Genomic DNA, 20,170 nt, shown 5'->3' on the forward strand with positions numbered 1-20,170 from the left:
CCAAAGGGGCTCCTTCCCGGCTAGAGTTCACATTTGCATCTTTCTCATCTGCATCCCCTAGCCAAATATCAAGTGTCCCATCCTTCTGGATGTGTAATTATTGTTGTGTAGTTAGAGTTAGGTAGCCGGGTGTGGTGGTGCACGCCTTTAATCCCAGCACTCGGGAGGCAGAGGCAGGCGGATCGCTGTGAGTTCGAGGCCAGCCTGGTCTAAAAAGCGAGCCCAGGATGGCCAAGATAACAAACAAACAAACAAACAAACAAAAAAAAATAGAGTTAGGTATTGCAAACAAGGCTCCTGCCCTTCTGACTCCCTGGCGTTGGCCTTTAAAATAAGTAAGACAGTGAGTTCCGGGCCAGCCTGGTCTACAACGGGAGTCCAGGACAGTCAAGGCTACACGGGAACCCTGTCTCGGAAACAAAACAAAACAAAACAAAACAAAAAAACCCAAACCAAAAAACAAACAACCAAACAAACAAAAAAAAAAAAAGTAACATATACACAAGCAAACAAGTTCTCCTGAGGAGCTGTGACACGCTCCCTTCTTTCTCCTTCAAACTACAAATCAGCTACAGCTCCCAATCACCAGGTGGTACTTTCTTACAGGTGGCTAGACACTCGCTGGAACCTCCTTCGGTGGGGGAAGGTCCCGTCTCTTGTGCATCCCGCCGGGGTCCTACGCTGTCCTGGGGAGGGGGGGGGGGTCGCAGCGGACAGCCCAGTCGGCGGCCCCGGCCGCGCCCCGCGGTGGGAGGCTGCGGCTGCTGAGGTCATTTCCTGTGCCTGGCCGCGAGCTGCCCGCCGAGCGCGGTGCGGACACAGCAGGCTCGGCGCTACACCGGCGCCGGGCGGGCTTTGTGCGGAGCTCCGGAGACCTTGCAGGCTCCGACCTCGGCTCGCCACGCCCACCGCGACCCCTGCTGCGGGCCAGCGGAGACCCGGCGGCCTCTCGGGACTGGGCGAGAGCCAGTGCCGGGCAGAGGCGTGCGTGGCGGCCGGGGTCGAGGCGGGGACTCCCGGCAGCTCACTCAGGTGAGCGGCCCCGTGGGCCGGGGCGGGCCGGGAGGGTTGGGGGTGTGCCGCCGGGAGAAAGCGTTCGGTGGGGCTGGACGGGGCTGCCTCCTCCCGGCATGGAGGGCGGCTCCGGAGCAGGTGCCTCCCTACCTGGGAGCCGCGGGACAGGCACCGGCAACCCGGAGCTCCTGGACGCTGGCACTGCGAGGCGGTGACTAGCCTTCCCGCGGTGGGTGCTGCGGTTTGGGACCGGCTTGATCCAGTTGTTGCTGGGAAGGGCTCTCGGGATGGACGTGCAGGCTTCCTTCCACCTCCGTGCACCGTGCTCCGTGCTCGCTGCTCTCAACCCTTCCGCTCCCCTCAGCACGTCGTTGCCCTAGGTAGTTCCTTCTGTGATTTCTCCATGTCTCTCCTAGGAGTCAGGCTGGACTCTTAGTGACACGTTGGCCAAGCAGAAAAGAGCACAGGTTGGGCGCTGTGTGACATCGGGGGCGTGGAGGGGGGAGCTTTGTGTCCTAGAAGTCTTATGAATAGGTCTCCCACGGAGGGGTGGTAGAGGCAGCGGAGACCCTCTTGTGGAAATAGAATGTTTTCCCTGTTGCTCCTTCAGCATACTTCCTCCCTGTCAGTACCTTAATCAGCTTCTACGGTGAATCCACCTCATAAAATTTACTGACACGGACAGTTTTCCGGGCTCCAGGAGAATGCTCGAAAGATCGTATTTGAAATAGCTCTCCCCCCCCCCCCCCCCCCCCCCGTCCCCATGGAATAGCTATCAGTTTCTCAGCCCCAGACTTTCTGGACGATCTCCTGTGTCAGACACTGTGTGATGCATTAGGCGCCACCTAGTTCATCAGTCTACTCACCTTTCTCTGTAAAGGAGGAAACAAGGATTCAGAAAATTTGTGTCTTGCCCAAGGTTAGAGTGAAAGACTGTAAAGGTCACGTAGAGACAGGACTCAAACCTAAGCCTTCTAGATTCCAAAGGTGATAACTGTCCATTGTCCTCCCCTGGCTGCCTAAGGGACCTGACGTGGAGCTGGGATGTGACAGTGTTCACCTTAAGGCACTGTTCAAACTCAGGGAAATTAACCATTGGCCTAAAATAATGTGCTGCTCTTCGGGCTGAAAACGACACCAGCCCTAGCAGAGAAGAGTGCTTCTCTCATTCCACTCTTAGTGGTGTGTTTTTTCTCTTCTCTTCCCTTTCTTTATCTCTGTCTCTTTCTCCTTCCCTGTTCTTTTTTTTTTCGGAGTCTCACAACAGCCCTCCTGCCTCAGCCCTTCTTCTAGTGCTCGAATTATAGACAGACACGTCGACACACCCAACTCATCCACTTAATTATTCTCCTAATCGCTACAAGACTGTGCATATGTACTGACCTCTGTGCTCTTTAGAGACTGAAGAATGGTTTATGAATGGTGATGTTTAGGAACAGGGATTCCCTCCCTCACTGGTACTGAGCCACCATCCTGCATTCTCTGAATGGACCAATAAGCTGTCTAACCCTGTCTTATCCTCTACCAACATCTGGTTCCATTGTACCCTGGCATGGTGGCCCACCTTAACAATAGTTAGGAGGGTAAGGAAGGGGCTCGAGGCGGGACTCCCGGCAGTTCACTCAGGAGACTGGCCCGCCTGGCCGGGAAGGCTGACTCAGAGTAAGTCTGGCTGTGTAGCATGTTCCAGGCCAGCCGAGACTACATAATAAGACCCCAGGAGAAACCCAAAACCTAGTCTGATTTGGAGAACAGGCACTTAACTGTTGGCTGAGGTATGAATTAGGAGCTCCTCAGGGGAGAGCATGGTACACTACTTAATCCTGTGATCCCAATTCTAGGACTGTCCTGTATGCTGATCCGTATAAGAGGAGGCATATTCATCGACTATTCACTGTAGTATTGTTTATTTTACCACAAGTTGGAAACAACTCAAATGTCCATCAACAAGGGATTCTTAAATAAGATCATGGAATAGCCTCGCAATAGAATACATTAAAGTTCTTAAAAAGCCTGTGGGGGGAGTGTGTGTGCACAGTAAGGATGTGTGCTGAGAGGAAGCACTCTGCATTGTTAAGTACAGTAAACATAGTGCATCGAGCTGTACAGATGGCTCAGCAGTTAAGAAGGCTTGCCCTCCTGCAGAGGATCTAAGTTTGCTTCCCAGCATCTACATCCATGGTTATTCCAACTCCATTCCGTCTGACACCCCCCTCTTTTGGCTTTTGTGGACTCCATCACACATGCGCTTATACACACACACACTGTACATACACACAAGTACTCTTTTTCTCTCTCTCTTTCTGAGACAGAGTTTCTCTGAATAACAGCCCTGGCTGAGCTGTAGCTATGCATACACATATGTTATACACAGACACATATACGTATATGTGATATATGACATATCTATAACATGATGAATTCACACACACATATATGTATATATATGTATATGTATATATCTTCATATGTCCCGGGAACTGTTGCTTTGCCTTTTTGTTTGTTGGTAGTAACATTAGTTGACACTTACCGAGTGCTAACAGGGTCAGACTTGATGCTCTTAAAATTTCAAGGGAGTTCTGTGCAATGTCTCTCCCAGCCCTCCCTCCCTCCCTTTCTATTGTACAGGTGTGGAACCCTGGCCCTCAGTACACACAGCCCTGGGATTGCTGCTCCCCACCATGCTCTCACTGCGTAGTCTGTGTTATCCTAGAACTAGTCCCCTCCTGCCTCCAGCTCTCAGGTACTGAGATTACAGGCCACCCCACCCAGATGAAACTGCCTTTGTTTGTTTGAGACGAAGTCTCCATAGCACAGGCCGTCCTGGGTTTTGAGGCTGTTTTTCTGCCTCAGCCTCCGGAGTGCTGGGGTTGCAGTTCTGAACTACCGTGTCCAGCTTGGAATTGCTGGTTTGACGATCAAAAATAGAGTTAAATGTTGACAGCTTCATAAGTCTTAAGTGATATTGCTGCTCTCAATTTAAAGTATTGCCGTCATCTCAGGGTGGAGCTGAGGATGAAAGGAGTTAAGCAAATGGAATTCTTTAGTGTCCCAGCTGGTGTTCAGACCTAGGTTGTTTGGCCTCAGTTTGGGATTGATCTTCAGTGCTGCACTCTGCCTCTCCTTCTGATACTTAGGTTCGCAAGGGCAAGCCAGGGCATGCTTAGGCGGCTCTCCTTTATCTCCCCCGATGCCGTCTGAAGGGTGGGGCGATGCTCACCTTCTCTTCCCAGATGCGGCAGGAGGCACGGAGTTCTCCTTTACCATTTTGGCCTTTAAGAGCAGCAGCACACAGATTAGGTGATACCCATCCTTAGAAACAGGACTCACATGGGGTCCACACATCCTCACATTCGGGAAGTGATGCTCTCTTCCTCCTCTTCCTCTTCTTCCTCCTCCTCCCTCCTCCTCTCCCCTCCTTTTCTTTTTAGGAATTTCTTTCTTTCAAAGGTTTATTTATTATGTACACAGTGTTCTGCCTGCATGTACAGCTGCAAAGCCAGAAGAGGGCACCAGATCTCATTATTGATGATTATGAGCCACCATGTGGTTGCTGGGAATTGAACTAAGGACCTCTGGAGGAACAGCCAGTGCTCTTAACCTCTGAGCCATCTCTACAGCCCCTTTTTAGGAATTTCTCACTAGTGATGCCTCTGCCTCAGCTTCCAGAGTGCTGGCATTACAGAGGTGCACCACTGTGCCTGGCCCCACTTACCTTCTGGTAATGTTATTAGAAGCATTGTGCTGTCCTGGGTCTGCAGTGACCAGACTTGAAGGCTTAAAAGATAGAAGATCATTTTTGTGTGTGTGGAGGGGGGGGCGGGGACGGGAGGTTCGAGACAAGGTTTCTCTGTGTGTAACCTTGGCTGTCCTGGAATAACAATGTACACCAGGCTGGCCTCAAACTCACAGAGATCCTCCTGCCTCTGCGTCGCAAGGCGTGTGCCACCATGCCCGGCAATAGATCTTTTAACAGCCTTACTGCTTGAACTTTGCACATACGAGTCACCAAAAGTTGGCCGAGTTAAGTTAAATCTCAGCGTTTTGGGTATTTCTGGATAAATCCCCAACTTTGCCCCAGAGATCCCGGAGCAGCTGTGTGTTTTCTCTGATACAGACTGAGTCCAAAGTCACCAAACTGGTCTTGTGTCTTTTCCCTACAACCTTTCCTACCTGCAGCCCTTGCCTCTAGCGTGCCCCTGTAGGCCTCTATGGCACTAAATCCAGTGTGCTGGGAATGTGGAGCTTCAGAACAGCAGGTAGGGCCCTGGTGCTCATCTGGCCTATCTGTCAGGCAGGCAGCCTTCTGGGCCCTAGTGAGAGCAAGAGAGCAGGTTTTAGAAGAATGGCCGTGGGTGATGACATTGTGGCTGAGTTGGGGGCATGGGAGTTTATTGTGCTAGCTCTCATTTCTTGTGTGTGTTAGAGTCCTCCTAACAGAAATGTGGAGGAGGAAAAAACAAACAAACAAACCAAAAACAAAATCCAATTGAGCTAGGCTTTGTTTTCAGCTTATTACGCTACATCCTCAGCCAGTCTCATTAATCTCATTGGCTATGATGTGTCTATGCTAGGTGAGCTGGGTACCACTGATGTCTGCCATCACTACTGAAGAAGCATCCTCGTAGGAAGAGGACTGTTGTAGATGTTGGGAGAACGCCATTCTTGGCTCAGTTCTGCTCTACTCCTGTTGTTGCTAAACTGATCACAGGTTCAAGTTAACCTCTTGTGTTCACTGTGAATAGCTGCACTTGCTCTCTGTCTCGGGGATCATTAGCAGGCACATGCTCTGATGCTTTGGAAAGTTGAGAGCTGGGATCTGGGTTGGGTAAACACCTGCCGTGTAAGCATGAGGCCCTGGGTTCGATCTTCAGCATTCATAGAAAAAAGCAGTGTGTGCCGGCACACCTGAAATCCCAGCTCTGAGGAGGCAGAGATGAGAGAATCCCAGGAACCCGCTGGCCAGTGAGCTCCATGTTTGAAGAAAAACCTGGTCTTGAAAATTAGAAACCAGCTCATAAATAAATAAGGTGGAGAGCAATTGCGGAAGATGCTCGATGCTGACCTCTGGCCTTCGCATGCGTCGGCACACACACAGGACACTTCTTAAATGCCAGGTGTTCCCTTTTGTTTATTCTTTGACGTCTTTTTGGGTGGTACAAGCGCAAGGGCACTTGGAAGGCAAAGCTCAGGTTTATTGGCATCTCCCTGAACATCCTTTGTTCTATAGCTGTAGGTCCTACCACCTGCTTTAGCCTGATGAGCCGCCAGGCCTTTGACTTGGCAGTAGACACCTTACTCCAGGTCTGATTCCAACCCTTTAAATCCCCTCACATGCCAAGGCAAGCCCAGCACGAGCCCCAGCCTCCTTAGGACTTGTCAGCATTCCCGAGGCGGGGAGGAGATTAACCAGATCACTTGGTAGCCCAGAACTACGAAGTCATGAAGGTGCTCAGGCGGAGAAGGCACTCCCTGGGGTCTAAGTATAATCTTACATCAGGGCTGGCCAGACACTAGAGACTTCTCACTTCTCCAAATTCTAGGAGATTGATAATCTGGCATTTCCTGGTCCTCACGGAATCTCTGCAGCAGCTTGGACAATCAAAAGAAGGACTTAACTATTAAAATCAAACTCAAGTCAACAAATTTCTGATGACCTGTCCCCTGAGCCCCACGGCTTTTCTTAGGTGCTTTAATGGTGTTGGTAGTGGTTCTTGTTCTCCTCCTCCTTCTTCAGATTTATGTATGCATGTATTATGTATACGGTGCTCTGCCTGCATGTACACCTTCAGGCCAGAAGAGGGCATCAGTTCACATTATAGATGGTTGTGAGCCACCATGTGGTTGCTGGGAATTGAACTCAGGACCTCTGGAAGAGCCATCAGTGTTCTTAACCTCTGAGCCATCTCTCCAGCCTGGTGCTTTAGTTCTTAGCTGTGGACTGGAGAACAAGGATCCCCCAAGTCCTAGTTTCAGGTCTGCCACTTTTCCTGTTTATAGGATGAAGCCCACAACTTCCCAGAAGGACAAGGAGACTCAAATATGAAGCCTCGCAGCCTTCTCCCAGCCCTCTGAGGCTGTTTGTCTTTACAGCAGTGATCTTAGCTCAGATAAGGTCATGTTTTGTTTTTGTCTTTTGTCTTCCTGCTTGTTCCAGTCGGTCCCAGTCTTTTGAAGTGGGCCTGGCTGGGAGGGCACAATGTCCCTATTGTCTAGGATGACACTCTGGGCTTAGGTCATGTGTCCAGTGTTCACAGGATCCCCCCCCCCCCAGCTAAAAGAATCAGACACCAGACCTATCAGTGGCTTAATTGTTTCATGGCAAATATCTGCATGCTTGGGAGGTTTGTGGTACAGAATATCTGAGCCCTAGATGCCTTGGAAAATCTGGGTTCACTTTCATGCTAAGGCATCTGAAAGATACTTGAAAGTGGCAACCATTTCTCTTATACTTTGTGGAATCAGGAGTAGAATGCCTGCCACCGCCACCCTGCCATTGCCCCACTCAAACCCACTGCCTCAAGTGTGCTAGGTAAACAGGTGTGTGTGCTGCTAGTGACCTGTACTACCAGGCGCCCCCCTCCCCCTTTTTGGATGATGAATGGGATTTGGAACCAGAGCCCCAGTCCCAACTCCCGACTAGCTGTGGAACTGACTGTAGAAGTTACTCAGGCTCTGTTCCTCAGTGACCTTCTGTGCAGGGCCAGTAGTGCCTTCCTGCGGTTTCTAGGTCGACCTAAGGAGAAGAGACTGTGCTTGCTCACTGGTAGCTATTTGTAAAGCCCAACAGGAGAGCCTACAACAGTGGGTGCTGCCATTAGAGATGTGTGCCACCACTGCCCAGTGAAATATGTATTTCTCTACATACAAATACAATTGTCTCAGCCCATATAGTACTTGTGTGTATATGTTTTCGGGGCTGAGCATTTGGTATTAGATAGCCAATTAGTGTGTTCTTCGCTGGGGAAGACTTTCTCCAGCTCTCAGAATGTCTAGGGCTGAGGCCTCATGAACTTTTCCTTTCTGTGTTAGCCTGTCTGTTACTGTCATCTTTGTTCAGGTCACAAATGTCACTATTTTTCTTAACTTTTTATTTTATATATATGGGTATGTTACCTTCATGTGTTTCGGCACCACATTCATGTCCACCATCCTGCTCACCCTGTGCCTCTGTCTCTAAGCTCGTGTGTCAGCAGAGGCCAGAAGAAGGAGTCAGATCCTCTGGAACTGGAGTGACAGATTGTTAGGAATGTGGGTGCTGGGAATTAAATCCAGGTCCTCTGGAGGAGCAGCCAGTGTTCACAACTGCTGAGCCAACTCTCCAGCCCCAAATTCTCAGGGTTTTTGTTTGTTTGTTTGCTTGCTTGCTTGTTTTTTTCCAGACAGGACTTCTCTGTGTAGCCTTGGCTGTCCTAGAACTCACTCTATAGACCAGGCTGGCCTCAAACTCACAGAGATCCGCCTGCCTCCGCCTCCCGAGTGCTGGGATTAAAAGCGTGAGCCATGGAAACAGTCATTTCTTGAAGTGATTTAGTATTCAAGTGAGCAGATATTGCGGTCTGGCCCAGGCCTCATTTATGCTCTCTGCTCAGAGTGCCAACAGTGGCTTGGGAGATTCAGTCCTGACGCTGAGGCAGCTTCCAGCTTTCCTCTCCTTTCCTCTTCTGTCTCAAGCTCAGGCGCGCACCTGCCTGCTGCTTTCTCATCCTTGACCCAGTTTTTCTCTTCTAAACTACAGGTAGGGAGCATCGGGATACATTCCTCTGGCTGGGTTGTGAAAGGTGGCTTTCACCAAAGGTTGGAACAAAACATCTACAAGCCTTCTGGCTTGCATCTTACAACCTGAAGGGGATGAGCAAATGAGAGTTTGTTCCCAGTCTGATGACAATTGGCAAGGTCCCAGCTTATTTCCTGACCACTCTCAGCCCATTTAACATCCACAGAGATACAGGATCAGGACTGATCAGCTCTGCCTCCAATTAGCTGTGTGACCTTAGATGAATCTGTTTTTCACTTCAAAGTTTTCTTAAAACACCAAGGCCTGTACCCCTACACTCGCCTCTTTCCCTGTTCTGTTTGTTCACATTTGTGCGTATGTTACGATGGAAAACTAAAAGGCAGAGACCTCTACTTGACTGCCAAGCCTAGAATTTTATCTGACAGTATGGCAGTTGAGTAGATAATTAAATGAAAAACATATGCTTTACTTCTTACCTAGCTACCATCAAGAAAGCAGGTGACAGCAAATGCTGGTGAGGATGGGAGCAAAGACGGACCATTAGTCACTGCTAATAGGAATGTAAATGTAACCTGTGCAATACAGTTGTCACCATGGAAGTCTCTCAGTAAATGACAAATAGTGAAGGAGTTCGTGAACCTCCAGCCCTAACTGAGGAGCTGTGGACCGTTGATAGCTTCTGGAACAAGAGTCGGTTTTCTTTCAGGGTGTGGCCTGGCAGGTGCCTCATGCTCCAGTGGGTAAATGAACACCATGAATTGCAGTCAGGCTATTTTTTAAAAATGTCATAAAAAACTAAAAGAACTTCCAAATGACCCAGCTGTACTATTCCTGGGCATATTCTCAGAGGACTACCACAGACAGACTTGCTCATCTATGTTTCTCATTGTTCATTCTCTATGTTCATCATACAAAAGGAAATGGAACCAGCCTGCATGTTCAGGAGATGAGTGGATAATGAAAACATGGCATATGCCAAATGGAGTTTTGTTCAGCTGTAAATAAAATTGTAATTGTGAAATCTGTAGGAAAACTGATAGATCTGGACATTATTATATTAAGCAAGGTGACCTAGACTCAGAAAGACTCATCTTCTGTCTCACATCTGGATCTCAGCTTTCGATGTTTGTGTGTGTAGGATTTTGAACTAGTGTAGAGCGCTGTCATCCACTTCTAATAGCCATGGCTTCATCACAGCAGCTGTGGTTATTTGCAAGTGACTCTCCTCCCCTAAGACGGGACTTGTTGGCTGTTGAAGTTCCCACACAGAAGGAGGGCTGGGGAGGGTCATTGGACCCTCCTCCCCTGAGATTCCTGAAGCTCCCTTCTCACCTCCTGGCCAGATATAAGCAAACAGCTGCCTTCATTTCACATGGCCTTGAGGGGTTAAAGTGTATAGACTAGGGTTTTCACTGGACTGAGGAGATGCCATCTATGCAGCTATGGGGAAGCTGTCATCCATGCGGGGGTGAAATTGCTTTGTGTTCCTCGACGTTCCTGTAGGTATCCCTTTACCCCTGCTCTGCGAGTAAGCCTGGTAAAGTCATTGGCTTCCCAAGTTGGACTCCAGTGGAATTATCTTTGGTTTGTTGTTGGTGCCCTGTAAGGAGGGAGTTGGTGTTTGCTTACATCTCCCTGAGGAGAGAGTTCCAGCAACAGTTGCAAAACTAGAAAGGGAACAAGAGAGAGAAGAAAGGTGTTGAGGAAGGTGAGGTAGGCAACAGAATGCTCTTGACATCAAAGTGAACACAGTGCCTGTGGGTCCAAGTGGGGCAGTGGGTTGGAGGAGGAAAACTGACAAATACAATTTTTATTTGAAAAATCATAAAAAAAAAACAAAAACAAAAACAAAAAAAACCAGGGCTGGAGAGATGGCTCAGAGGTTTAGAACACTGACTGCTCTTGCAAAGGTCCCAAGTTCAATTCCCAGCAATCACAATGAGATCTGATGCCGTCTTCTGGCCTGCAGGCATACATGCAGGTAGAACACTGTATACATAATAAATAAATAAATCTTAAAAAAAAAAAAAAAAAAACCAAACCACAATAAAACCTAATGCTTTATATGCTAACTAAGAGAAATTAAAGCCTGAAGCTCCTCATAAGGATCACTAACTAAAATATATTAAAACAACCAACAGAAAGAGAGAAAGAAACCAGATTCTTCTTAGGATGTCTTAGGTTTTGTCCTGAAGTTGTTCAGCACCTGGTTCAGGAGCTGGATGTGCTGGGCTGAGAGAGCATAATTGGGGGCATTGGAACTACCTCACCTCTCTTCCCCACCCTGTTTTCTCTGCCCTTCGGTCTCCTCCTCATGCTCTCTTTTCTTTCCCATTCCTAGTGAGCTGGATCTTGGAGCTCCCAGGAACATTTGCAAGTTGATTCCATCATGGCAGAAGTCAAGGTGGAGGTGGCCAGCATAGACTGGCAGAAACGCTGCCTCTCTCTGGAAACACAGCTTGTGCGCTTCCGCCTTCAGGCCAGCAAAATAAGAGAACTGCTGGCTGACAAGGTGAGTCTTTGGAGAATGGGAATTTCCCTCACTTCAGGGCAGAGGCCATCAGCCATTGACAGGGTTGAGAGAATGAGTTGGGGAAAGTGAGCACTCTCTGTCTCTGTCTGTCTGTCTGTCTGTCTGTCTGTCTGTCTCTGTCTGTCTGTCTCTCTCTGTCTCTGTCTGTCTGTCTCTCTCTGTCTCTGTCTGTCTGTCTCTCTCTGTCTCTCTCTCTCAAAGAATTTGCTATGTTTTTTCATGAAAAATGAAACTCATATCTCCTGGCTCTGCTACCTCAAGTGCCACACACTAAAGAACAATGCAGTCAGTCTGGCCATGGTGAAACACAGCTTTAATACCAGCACTCATGAGTTCAAGGCCACTCCCATCTTCTAAGGATTTGAGGCTAGCCTGGGCTACAAAGTGATCTGTCTGAAACAAATAATTAAAACATTTAAAGTTAAGACAGTCATCTCAGTCCTCTGTCAGTTTCAGTCCCTCCCGGCGTATCATCTTCGTCACTCTTTCTTTTACCGTTACCACTGCTAGTAAGGCTGCATCCTCATTTGGGGCTAGATGACTCTTTGGGAGAGCAGTGGGAGTCCCCACCACCCCTTACGAACAGACGAGTCTCGGAAAGTGCCTGATTTTCCGGGGACAGCAAACAAGCTTGGGTATCAGACCTGCCTGGCTCTGTGAACTTCAGCCTCTCAGGCCAGGGAATGATCATACCTCTCACAGTCATTTTGAGACTTGTGTCTGATAACTTACGTAAGAGTGTGGACATAAAACACGTAATGTGAACAGGTGTGCTATCTTTATAGGCTTAGGTAGGCTGCTCTACAAAACTGACCACTCTTGTCACGTTTCTCTGGGAAGGTGCATTCAAGTGGCCGGCTTTCAGAGGTGTAACCTGTTTAGAGAGTGGAGATTTGCAGTTAAAATGTATTTGTGTGGGTACATAACAGGTGAGTGAGTCACCTAACTGTTCTCTTGATGGTTCTGATTACAGTATCAGTGTGCTTAGCTAACCCTTTCTAGTACAAAGGTAAAGCTCACTGTTTTTAAGTAAGGTCCCATCCCTGATTAGCACAGCTGGAAAGACTGGAACAAAGGACTTGCCCTTCTGATAATCCTGCAACCTGGAGTTTGGGAAGGCAAGTAGGTGGTGTCACTTTGGCATTCCCATGGCTGGGGCATGGCCTGGGACTAGATTGAACTTGAACTCTTGAACCTTGGGTCTGTTGGCATTGCTTTAGTTCAGACAGTGGGTGGCAGTGGGTACTGCCAGTGGAATGGTAAGACTTCAGCCCCCTCAGGAAAAGGGTAGTGGGGCTAAGGATGGTGTGCTCAGAACTGCTTTGCCAGAATCACATCGTGGGCTGCTTGTTAGAGTGTCTGCTCTTGGATCACTCAGTCCTCTTGTTTTAAGTCTTGGGGTGCTGTTAATGTCTGGTTAGCAGGCTCCGAGAACATGGTTTTGTCGATATAAAGTTTGAGGACCTGGGCTTAGGCTGTGGTGTTGGGGAAAGGGATAGGGAAGGAAAAGATAAGGAAAAGATAAGGGGAGCTGCTCAGCTAAGTGGACTGAAACATCTTGGGGGGGGGGGCAAGACTTCTGAAAATAGCAAAAACAGATAAAACAAAAGATAAAACAAAAAGGAGAACACCGTGAATGAAGCGTGAGGAAACATCGTTTGAAATGTGAGGTGAGCACTGAAAAAAATCAAGAGGCCTCCCCAAAGAGTGAAATAAAGAAGGACAGAACAGGGGTGCTCACGTCTTAGCACCTCAGTGAGATGGGTTAATTGGCCAGCCTCCTCTTAGTCACATATGGCTTCAATTTGGAGTTTTTTCTTTGTTTGTTTGTTTGTTTGAATATCTGTGGAGTCAGTTGAGGTTTGGCTGCTTGGAGCTAAAATGGAGTCCCCTGTGTAATCTAGACTATGAGTCAAAGGGTGGCTGAAGATAAGGTCATCCTCCAGCACTGAGAGACGGCCCAAGCTTCTCAGACCGAAGGCTCAGGGAAGATCAGCGCACTACTGTTGGCTTATCCAGCTGTGTGAGTTCAGAACCTGAGCTCTGGGCAGGGGGTGACACAGGAGAAACTTGTAGGAACAGACGTGGTCTCTCTGGAGAAACAAGACTTTAATCCAGGTCACACCAGAGCCCTCCAGAATCAGAGTGAGCCTTAGCGAAGATGAATGCGAAACCCAAAAAGACGAGTGCCCTTCGGCTATCTGTGGTTAGTAGGAATTCAAATGCAGAAGAAATGATTGGGCTTCTAGTGATAGAACCATGGACAAGAGTCTATTAATTAATTCATTAAAAACTACTGAAAACAATTTAAAAAATTGAAAACTTGAGATAAGAAGAACACAGTATCCAAAGACCAGGCTGACCTGAAAGCCAGATGGACCTTTGAGGACGTCTTCTCAATTGAAATGGGTTTTTCAGTGGCTAGACTAAATATCAGGCTGGGCGCCGTAAGATGGACTGTGTGCCTCGTCCCAGGGTTCAAGCCTAGGGCCTTGTGCATGGAAGGCAGGTTCTCTCCCAGAAGATACGAACAGGCAGAGGAAATCACCAAGACGACAACGCAAATGCTAGGATGCTGCGAGCCTGTGAATTCCAAATCATCTCTATAGTGGCCATGGAGAAGAGCACGGAAGAGAGGGATTGTTTGAAAAGATAATGCCGAAGAACATTCCAGACTTGATAATGGAGGTGAAGCCTCAGATTCAGAAAGCAGAAGGAATGAGAACAGGATAAGAAGGGTAAACGTCTTTGTCTCCTGTTTTAGACACTTGATAGTGTGGCTGCTGCAAGAAAGACGAAAACAGTGGCCTAGCCCGCACAGGTGCTCGTGTCTGTCATGTGTAACAGCCCAGACAGAAGCAATCCAGCCCTGAGGTGGAAGATGGCTCACCCTAGTGCCCACGGTCACAGTCTGTCCTTCTGAGTGTATGATCCAGAGGTTGCTTGTGTTCTTGCTGCCCAGATGCCCCTGGCCATATCTCAGCACATGGTTATACTCAGCACCAAAGAAGGCTGTCTTTATTCTCAATAAGCATGTAATCAGCTAAAAATTGGGTATATTAGCTGGGCACAGCCACGCCTATAATCCCAGCACTTGAGAGGCAGAGGCAGGTGGATTGCTGTGAGTTTGAGGCCAGCCTGGTCTACAAAGCGAGTCCAGGACAGTCAAGGCTACACAGAAACCAAAGTAAGTAAGTAAGTAAATAAGTAAGTTGGGTATATTATTTTCCAGAGGAGAGAACCCATCACACAACAACCAGCTGGTTCTCTCCTCCCTCCCCTACCCCGGACTAGGGATAGAACCCCGGACCTCATACATGCTAGGCAAGCACTCTACCACCACGTTACCTTTTCAGTAATCAGCTGTCTTTGAGTCTAGAATAATAAATGCGAGTGATGCTAGAGAGATGGCTCAGAGGTTAAGAGCACTGTTTGCTCTTCCAGAAGTCCTGAGTTCAAATCCCAGCAACCACATGGTGGCTCACAACCATCTGTAATGTGATCTGATACCCTCTTCTGGCATGTAGGTATACATGCAGATAAAGCACTCATATACTTTAAATAAATAAATCTTTTAGAATAATAAGGGTGATAAGGAATAAAAATAACTTATACATGAACTTTCAAATGAACTTTCAGATCACTATAGTGAGCAAATGGGATAAAGAAGTCTACTGAATACAGACAGAAAATAAGAAAGGAAGTATAAAAAAGGGGACTATAAGCCAGGAATGGCAGTACATGCCTGTAATCCCAGCACTCAGGAAGTAGATGCAGAAGGATCATATCAAGGTCAGGGTGGGCTACATGAGATGTGTTTCTAAAACAACAACAAAACAAATAAAAAACAGCCCAAACAAACAAAAGGAGAGAGGACCTACAGAAGGGACAAAAATGCAATGAGAGAAGTAAATCTAACAGTCAAAAGTGACATAAGAAATATTTATTTTAAAAAAGAAATATTTATTGTAGTACTATGAAAAATAGGAACTATTCTAGTCAGGTGCAAGCATCCACCTGTAATTACGGTACCCGGGAAATTGACGCAGTATTCTACAATCACACTGAGGACCTCAGCGAGGCTCCAAAACCTTCACTTTTACCTGTCCTGTTTTGTCCAGCGTGTAAAAGGTACTAGTAAGAATACTGGGCACCCACTTCTGGGGTACATGGTAAGCGATGTTACACCCACAGCTTTTGTGGTGGTTTTGAGACTGTCTCAAAAACCCAGGACATCTTTAAACTTCTAAATAGCCAAGGATAACCTTGAACTTGCTTCTTCCACCACCATTCCCAAGGGCTGCGATTATAGGCATGCACAATTATACATGGCTTGAGACTCCTTTTCAGAGGGACAGCTGAGATCCAGGAGGACTTGGCATGGCAGTCCTGGGTGTAGGAGAGTGCCTACTACTCCTGCTGCTGCGGGGCTGGTATTTCACAGGGCTGCCACTTGTGCTAAGGTGCTGTGACTGTTGGGGAGCTGAATACCAGCTCTGTGCCAAGGGCTTTTCATCAGGTTGCTACAGCCGAGCTCTAGGGAGCTTATAAGTCTTAACTGCAGCTGGTGAAAGTGGATCCTTGACAGCTGCGTAAACCTGACACCTCCTTGGCTGGCACAGCATGACAGACCCACACGCTAAGAGGATAGCTGAGGACATGGTCTTAGGGAACCCTCTGAGAGGAAGAACTGAACCCAAAGAAGGGCTGGGCTGCCCATAGAGCCCAGGGGTGCCCCGTGAAGGAGGTATAGAGAGGACACGTCTGCTGCTGCTCATGGGAGAAATATTCAGTGAAAAGGAGAGTCCAGACTTAAACCTGTGAGCACTCCAACAGCAATGGAGAAAAATCTGTTTTCATAAAAACAGAAACATTTAAAAGTTCTTTTCACTCAAGGCCGGTATTGGTAATTGTTGAGCACAATAGAAGATACATAGATAGGCATCATGCATTTTTCCTTTGAAATGCTTCTCAGTGTAGTTGGCATGCTGCCTTTCATCTCAGCACTCAGGAGACTGAGGCAGGAGGATCATGAGTTTGAGGACATAGGTAGACTCCCTGTCTCACAAAACAAAATAAAAGTTCTAAATTTATTTTACCTCATTTTTATGTGTATGAGTGTTTTGCCAGCAGGCGTGTATGTGCCTGCAGAGGTTAGAAGAGGGAACTCGGTGCCTTGGATATGGAGATACAGTTGTAAGCCACCATGTAGGCGCAGAGAATCAAACCCAGGTACTCTACAAGAGCAGCAAATGCGCTTAACTGCTGAGCCATCTCTTCAGCCCCTCAAAAGTTCTGTTTAAAAAGGGGGCGGGCGGGGGACTGGAGAGATGGTTCCAGGGTTAAGAATGCTTGCTACTCTTGCAGAGGACCTGAATTCAGCTCTTAGTATACATTTCTGCAGCTGGAACTCCAGATCCTGGGATCTGACAGCCTCTTCTGGCTTACACAGGCACCAGGCACTTGTGTGGTCCACATGCATATATTTAGGCAATCATACACACACAAAATATACTTCTTTAAGCTGGGCATGGTGGCGCACACCTTTAATTCTAGCACTTGGGAGGCAGAGGCAGGCGGATTGCCGTGAGTTTGAGGTCAGCTTGTCTATAAAGCCAGGGCTACACAGAGAAACCCTGTCTCCAAAACAAAACAATACATCTTTAAAGAGAAGGAAAAAAAGCCCCAGAATTTCTATATATTTAAAATGTTTCAATGTTTTGAAACTAGGTTTAGGACCTCCTCCTCCTCCCCCAAAAGGAAGCGTAGAAGCAAAAGCTAAGTTCTCTGGAGTGCCAGGTGCCTTGAAAAGCTGATCACAGCAAAGGACCATCGGCAGCTGCCCGTCAGTGGCTGACAGGATGCAACCGGCTGCGGATGGCCTTACAGAGATCCCACTGCCTCTGCCTCCTTAGAGCTGTGATTAAAGGCGTGTGCCACCACGTCCCAGTTAAGACATGTTTTTCCATGGGACAAAATTAGGAAATGTCAGGCGGTTGTTGTGGAAGGTCTTCAGTGAGTTATTTCCTGTGAAAAGCCTATGGCTTCTGAGCTGCATGGCAGACATTAGAACTACAGTCTAATTGTTGGCCAAGGCCTTCCCATTCAATAGCTCACTGTGTTCTTAAAATACTCGTTCTTTGCATTAGATCCTTTTAGTAAGGCAAAACTCTCAATATTGGTTAGCCAAAGCAAATAGGAACTCTATTAGAAGAACCAGGGCAGCAGGAAGCTCTTCATTTCTGCCAAACAGCCATGACACGGTCTGTTTTTATAGACCTTATACATGCATGCATATGTGTGTGCGTGTACATACATAAAACACACATGTGTATATATACATATATACTGTATACACACGCATATATGTGTGTACATACATAAAATACGTATGTGTATACGTGTGTATATATACGTGTGTGTGTGTGTGTGTGTGTGTGTGTGTGTGTGTGTGTGTGTGTGTGTATCAGTCTCTTGGCTCCAGGTTTCAGAATCTCAGAGCTTTAACCTTCCCACTCTGAGGTGATTAGCACCACTATCATCCAGCCTTCCCCTCCAGGACTGGCCTAGGACCATGTGGTTTGGGACGGCTCTTCAGGTCCTAAATGATAGATACATGCCTGAGTCTGCCACAACCGGCCCTCCCTCCCAGCTTTATTGAGAGGTTGGGTCACGATGACTCAGTTCAGTGGAGGGTGAAAGGAGGAGGAAGTGAATGCACCCTTGGTCCTTCCCACCTGTGGGAGACCTGTGGGCTGGAACTTTGAGTTTTCCTTGGGCCTTTGGAAGAAAAATCCCTCAGCTGCTGCTCAGCTGCGGTGGATTCTAAAGTAGCTATGTCTTGATCCTAGAAAAGGTGAGGAAATAGACCAGGGAAGGACAGCTTCAGGAGAGCGCTCCTCAAACACCTCCTGCGGCTCTGCTGTGACTCTCCCTGTCCTCCTCTTCCCTCCCTGTCTTTGCTCAAGGAAAGCAGAACTGTAGCTGAGGTGTGCCCGTGAAAAAACACTGTCTGGTAAACATCAAGCCGGGGTCCAGGCCAGAGGAGAGAAGGCTGAATCTGGAGAAGTCAGATCCTCAGTGATCAGTGGGGTGAGGGCTGGAGCTTGGCAAGGGAAGGGCTCTGAGTCCATCCAGCCGCAAAGAGCCAAGAGGGGAGGTGTGCTTCACATGAATGAACAATGGATGTATGTTGCCCTGGGGCAAGAAGGAGGGGAAGCGGCTGGCACCGCCTCAGGGGAGGCACAGGACCTCTGACGTGCGAGTCATAGGAAGTTGTTCTCTGTGCAGTGGTAAGTGGTTTGCACAGCACACAGAGGTGTGCGGCTGAGGGGAACCACTTGCTAAGCTGTGAGCTTGTGGGGCTGCAACCGGATGACCTGTAGGCCATGGCCTATTCCTCAGGCTGCAGCTTTTATATCTGATCCCTGATGAGCCCCTGCATAAGGTGCCAGGATTAGCCTTTATCCCCAGAACTCAGGAGGCAGAGACAGCCAGATCTCTGTGTAAGTTCTAGGCCAGCCTGGTCTACAAAGAGTTCATAACAGCAGGGTTATATAGAAAGATCCTGTCTCAAAAGAAAGCAACAACAACAAAACAACAAAAAACACAAACCCAGAATTCTTGAGTCCCTGAGACCTTAAACAGTATGCCTCTTCTGGCGGGAAGATAGATTCCCCCTGACCCCTGTCTTTACTGCTCTTGGAATGTGTGCTTCCAGGGCTTTGCACAAGCTATGCAAGTGCTTCACCGCTCACTACACCTCCAGGCAGCAAAGTAGGTGTATAGGTGGTTTTGGTTTTGTTTTTGGTTTTTCGAGACAGGGTTTCTCTGTGTAGCCTTGGCTGTCCTGGAACTCATTCTGTAGGCCAGGCTGGCGGCATTGTTTTGTTTTGTTTTAAGTGTGTTTGTACTTAACTATTTTAAGTACATGATGTTTGTGTAGGTGCACATGGCATGGCCTATATGGAGGTTAGAGGAAAACTTTGTGGAGCCAACTTTCTCCTTCTGACTTGATGTGGGTTCAGAGATTGAACTCGATCACCAGCCTAGCATAACAAGCTCCTTAATCTGCTGAGCATCTGGCTGGCCCAGTATATATTTTGTTATTGTTTGGGTTTTTGTTTTGTTTTTTGTTTTTTGTTTTCCGAGACAGGGTTTCTCTGTGTAGTCCTGGCTGTCCTGAACTCGCTTTGTAGACCAGGCTGGCCTCAAACTCGCAGAGATCCTCCTGCCTCTGCCTCCAGAATGCTGGGATTAAAGGTGTATGCCACCACGCCCAGCTGCAAGGTAGAATTTTAGAATACATTTTATTGGGTTTTTTTTGTGTGTGCGTGTGTGTATGTTGCACATATATGGTGGTCAGAGGACAGCTTTCAGGATTTGTTTCTTGCCCTGCGCTAGCTGGCTCATTCCTAGCCAGTTTTGTCTCTGCCTCCCATTGGACCCCATCTCATGGTAGAAATGCTGGAGTTATAGATGTGAGCCGCCACATGTTTCCAGAGATAGAATTCAGGTCACCAGCAAATGCTTACCTACGTCAGAAAATGCTTTTATCTACTTCACCAGAATTCTTTTTAAGAATAGGAGCTGGTGGATTTTCATGACCCTAGCTTTCATGTGATCCCCAGCACATAGATACACTTGAGTATTTTTTTTTTCTGTTTCCTACTCCCATTTCCCCAGAATCTTACTGTATAGTCCTGGCTGGTCTGGAACTTGGTATGTAGACCAGACTGGCTATAAACTCACAGAAGTGCACCTGCCTCTGCCTCCTGAGTTCTTGGACTAAAGGCACGTGCCACGATGCCTAGCTTTTTTCTACTTTGTTAAAATCAATGAAATCAAGTAAAAGGATACTCATAAGTGCCATTACGCCAGCTGAT

At 47.7% G+C, this 20,170-nt stretch overlaps 1 protein-coding gene across 1 annotated transcript in view; it reads left to right on the forward strand.

Annotated features, from left to right (window-relative positions):
- The first annotated feature begins 799 nt into the window (after window positions 1–799).
- Window positions 800–20,170, forward strand: part of Plekhh1 (pleckstrin homology, MyTH4 and FERM domain containing H1) — a 49,863-nt gene continuing 30,492 nt past the window's right edge. The window contains exons 1-2 of the mRNA XM_051148249.1: window positions 800–1,032; window positions 11,094–11,264. Of these exons, the coding sequence (XP_051004206.1) occupies window positions 11,142–11,264 (123 nt within the window). The 5' untranslated portion in view covers window positions 800–1,032; window positions 11,094–11,141. The remainder of the gene's footprint in view (window positions 1,033–11,093; window positions 11,265–20,170) is intronic.

This window comes from Acomys russatus, chromosome 1, assembly GCF_903995435.1.
Source record: "Acomys russatus chromosome 1, mAcoRus1.1, whole genome shotgun sequence".
Classification (NCBI taxonomy): Eukaryota; Metazoa; Chordata; class Mammalia; order Rodentia; family Muridae; genus Acomys; species Acomys russatus.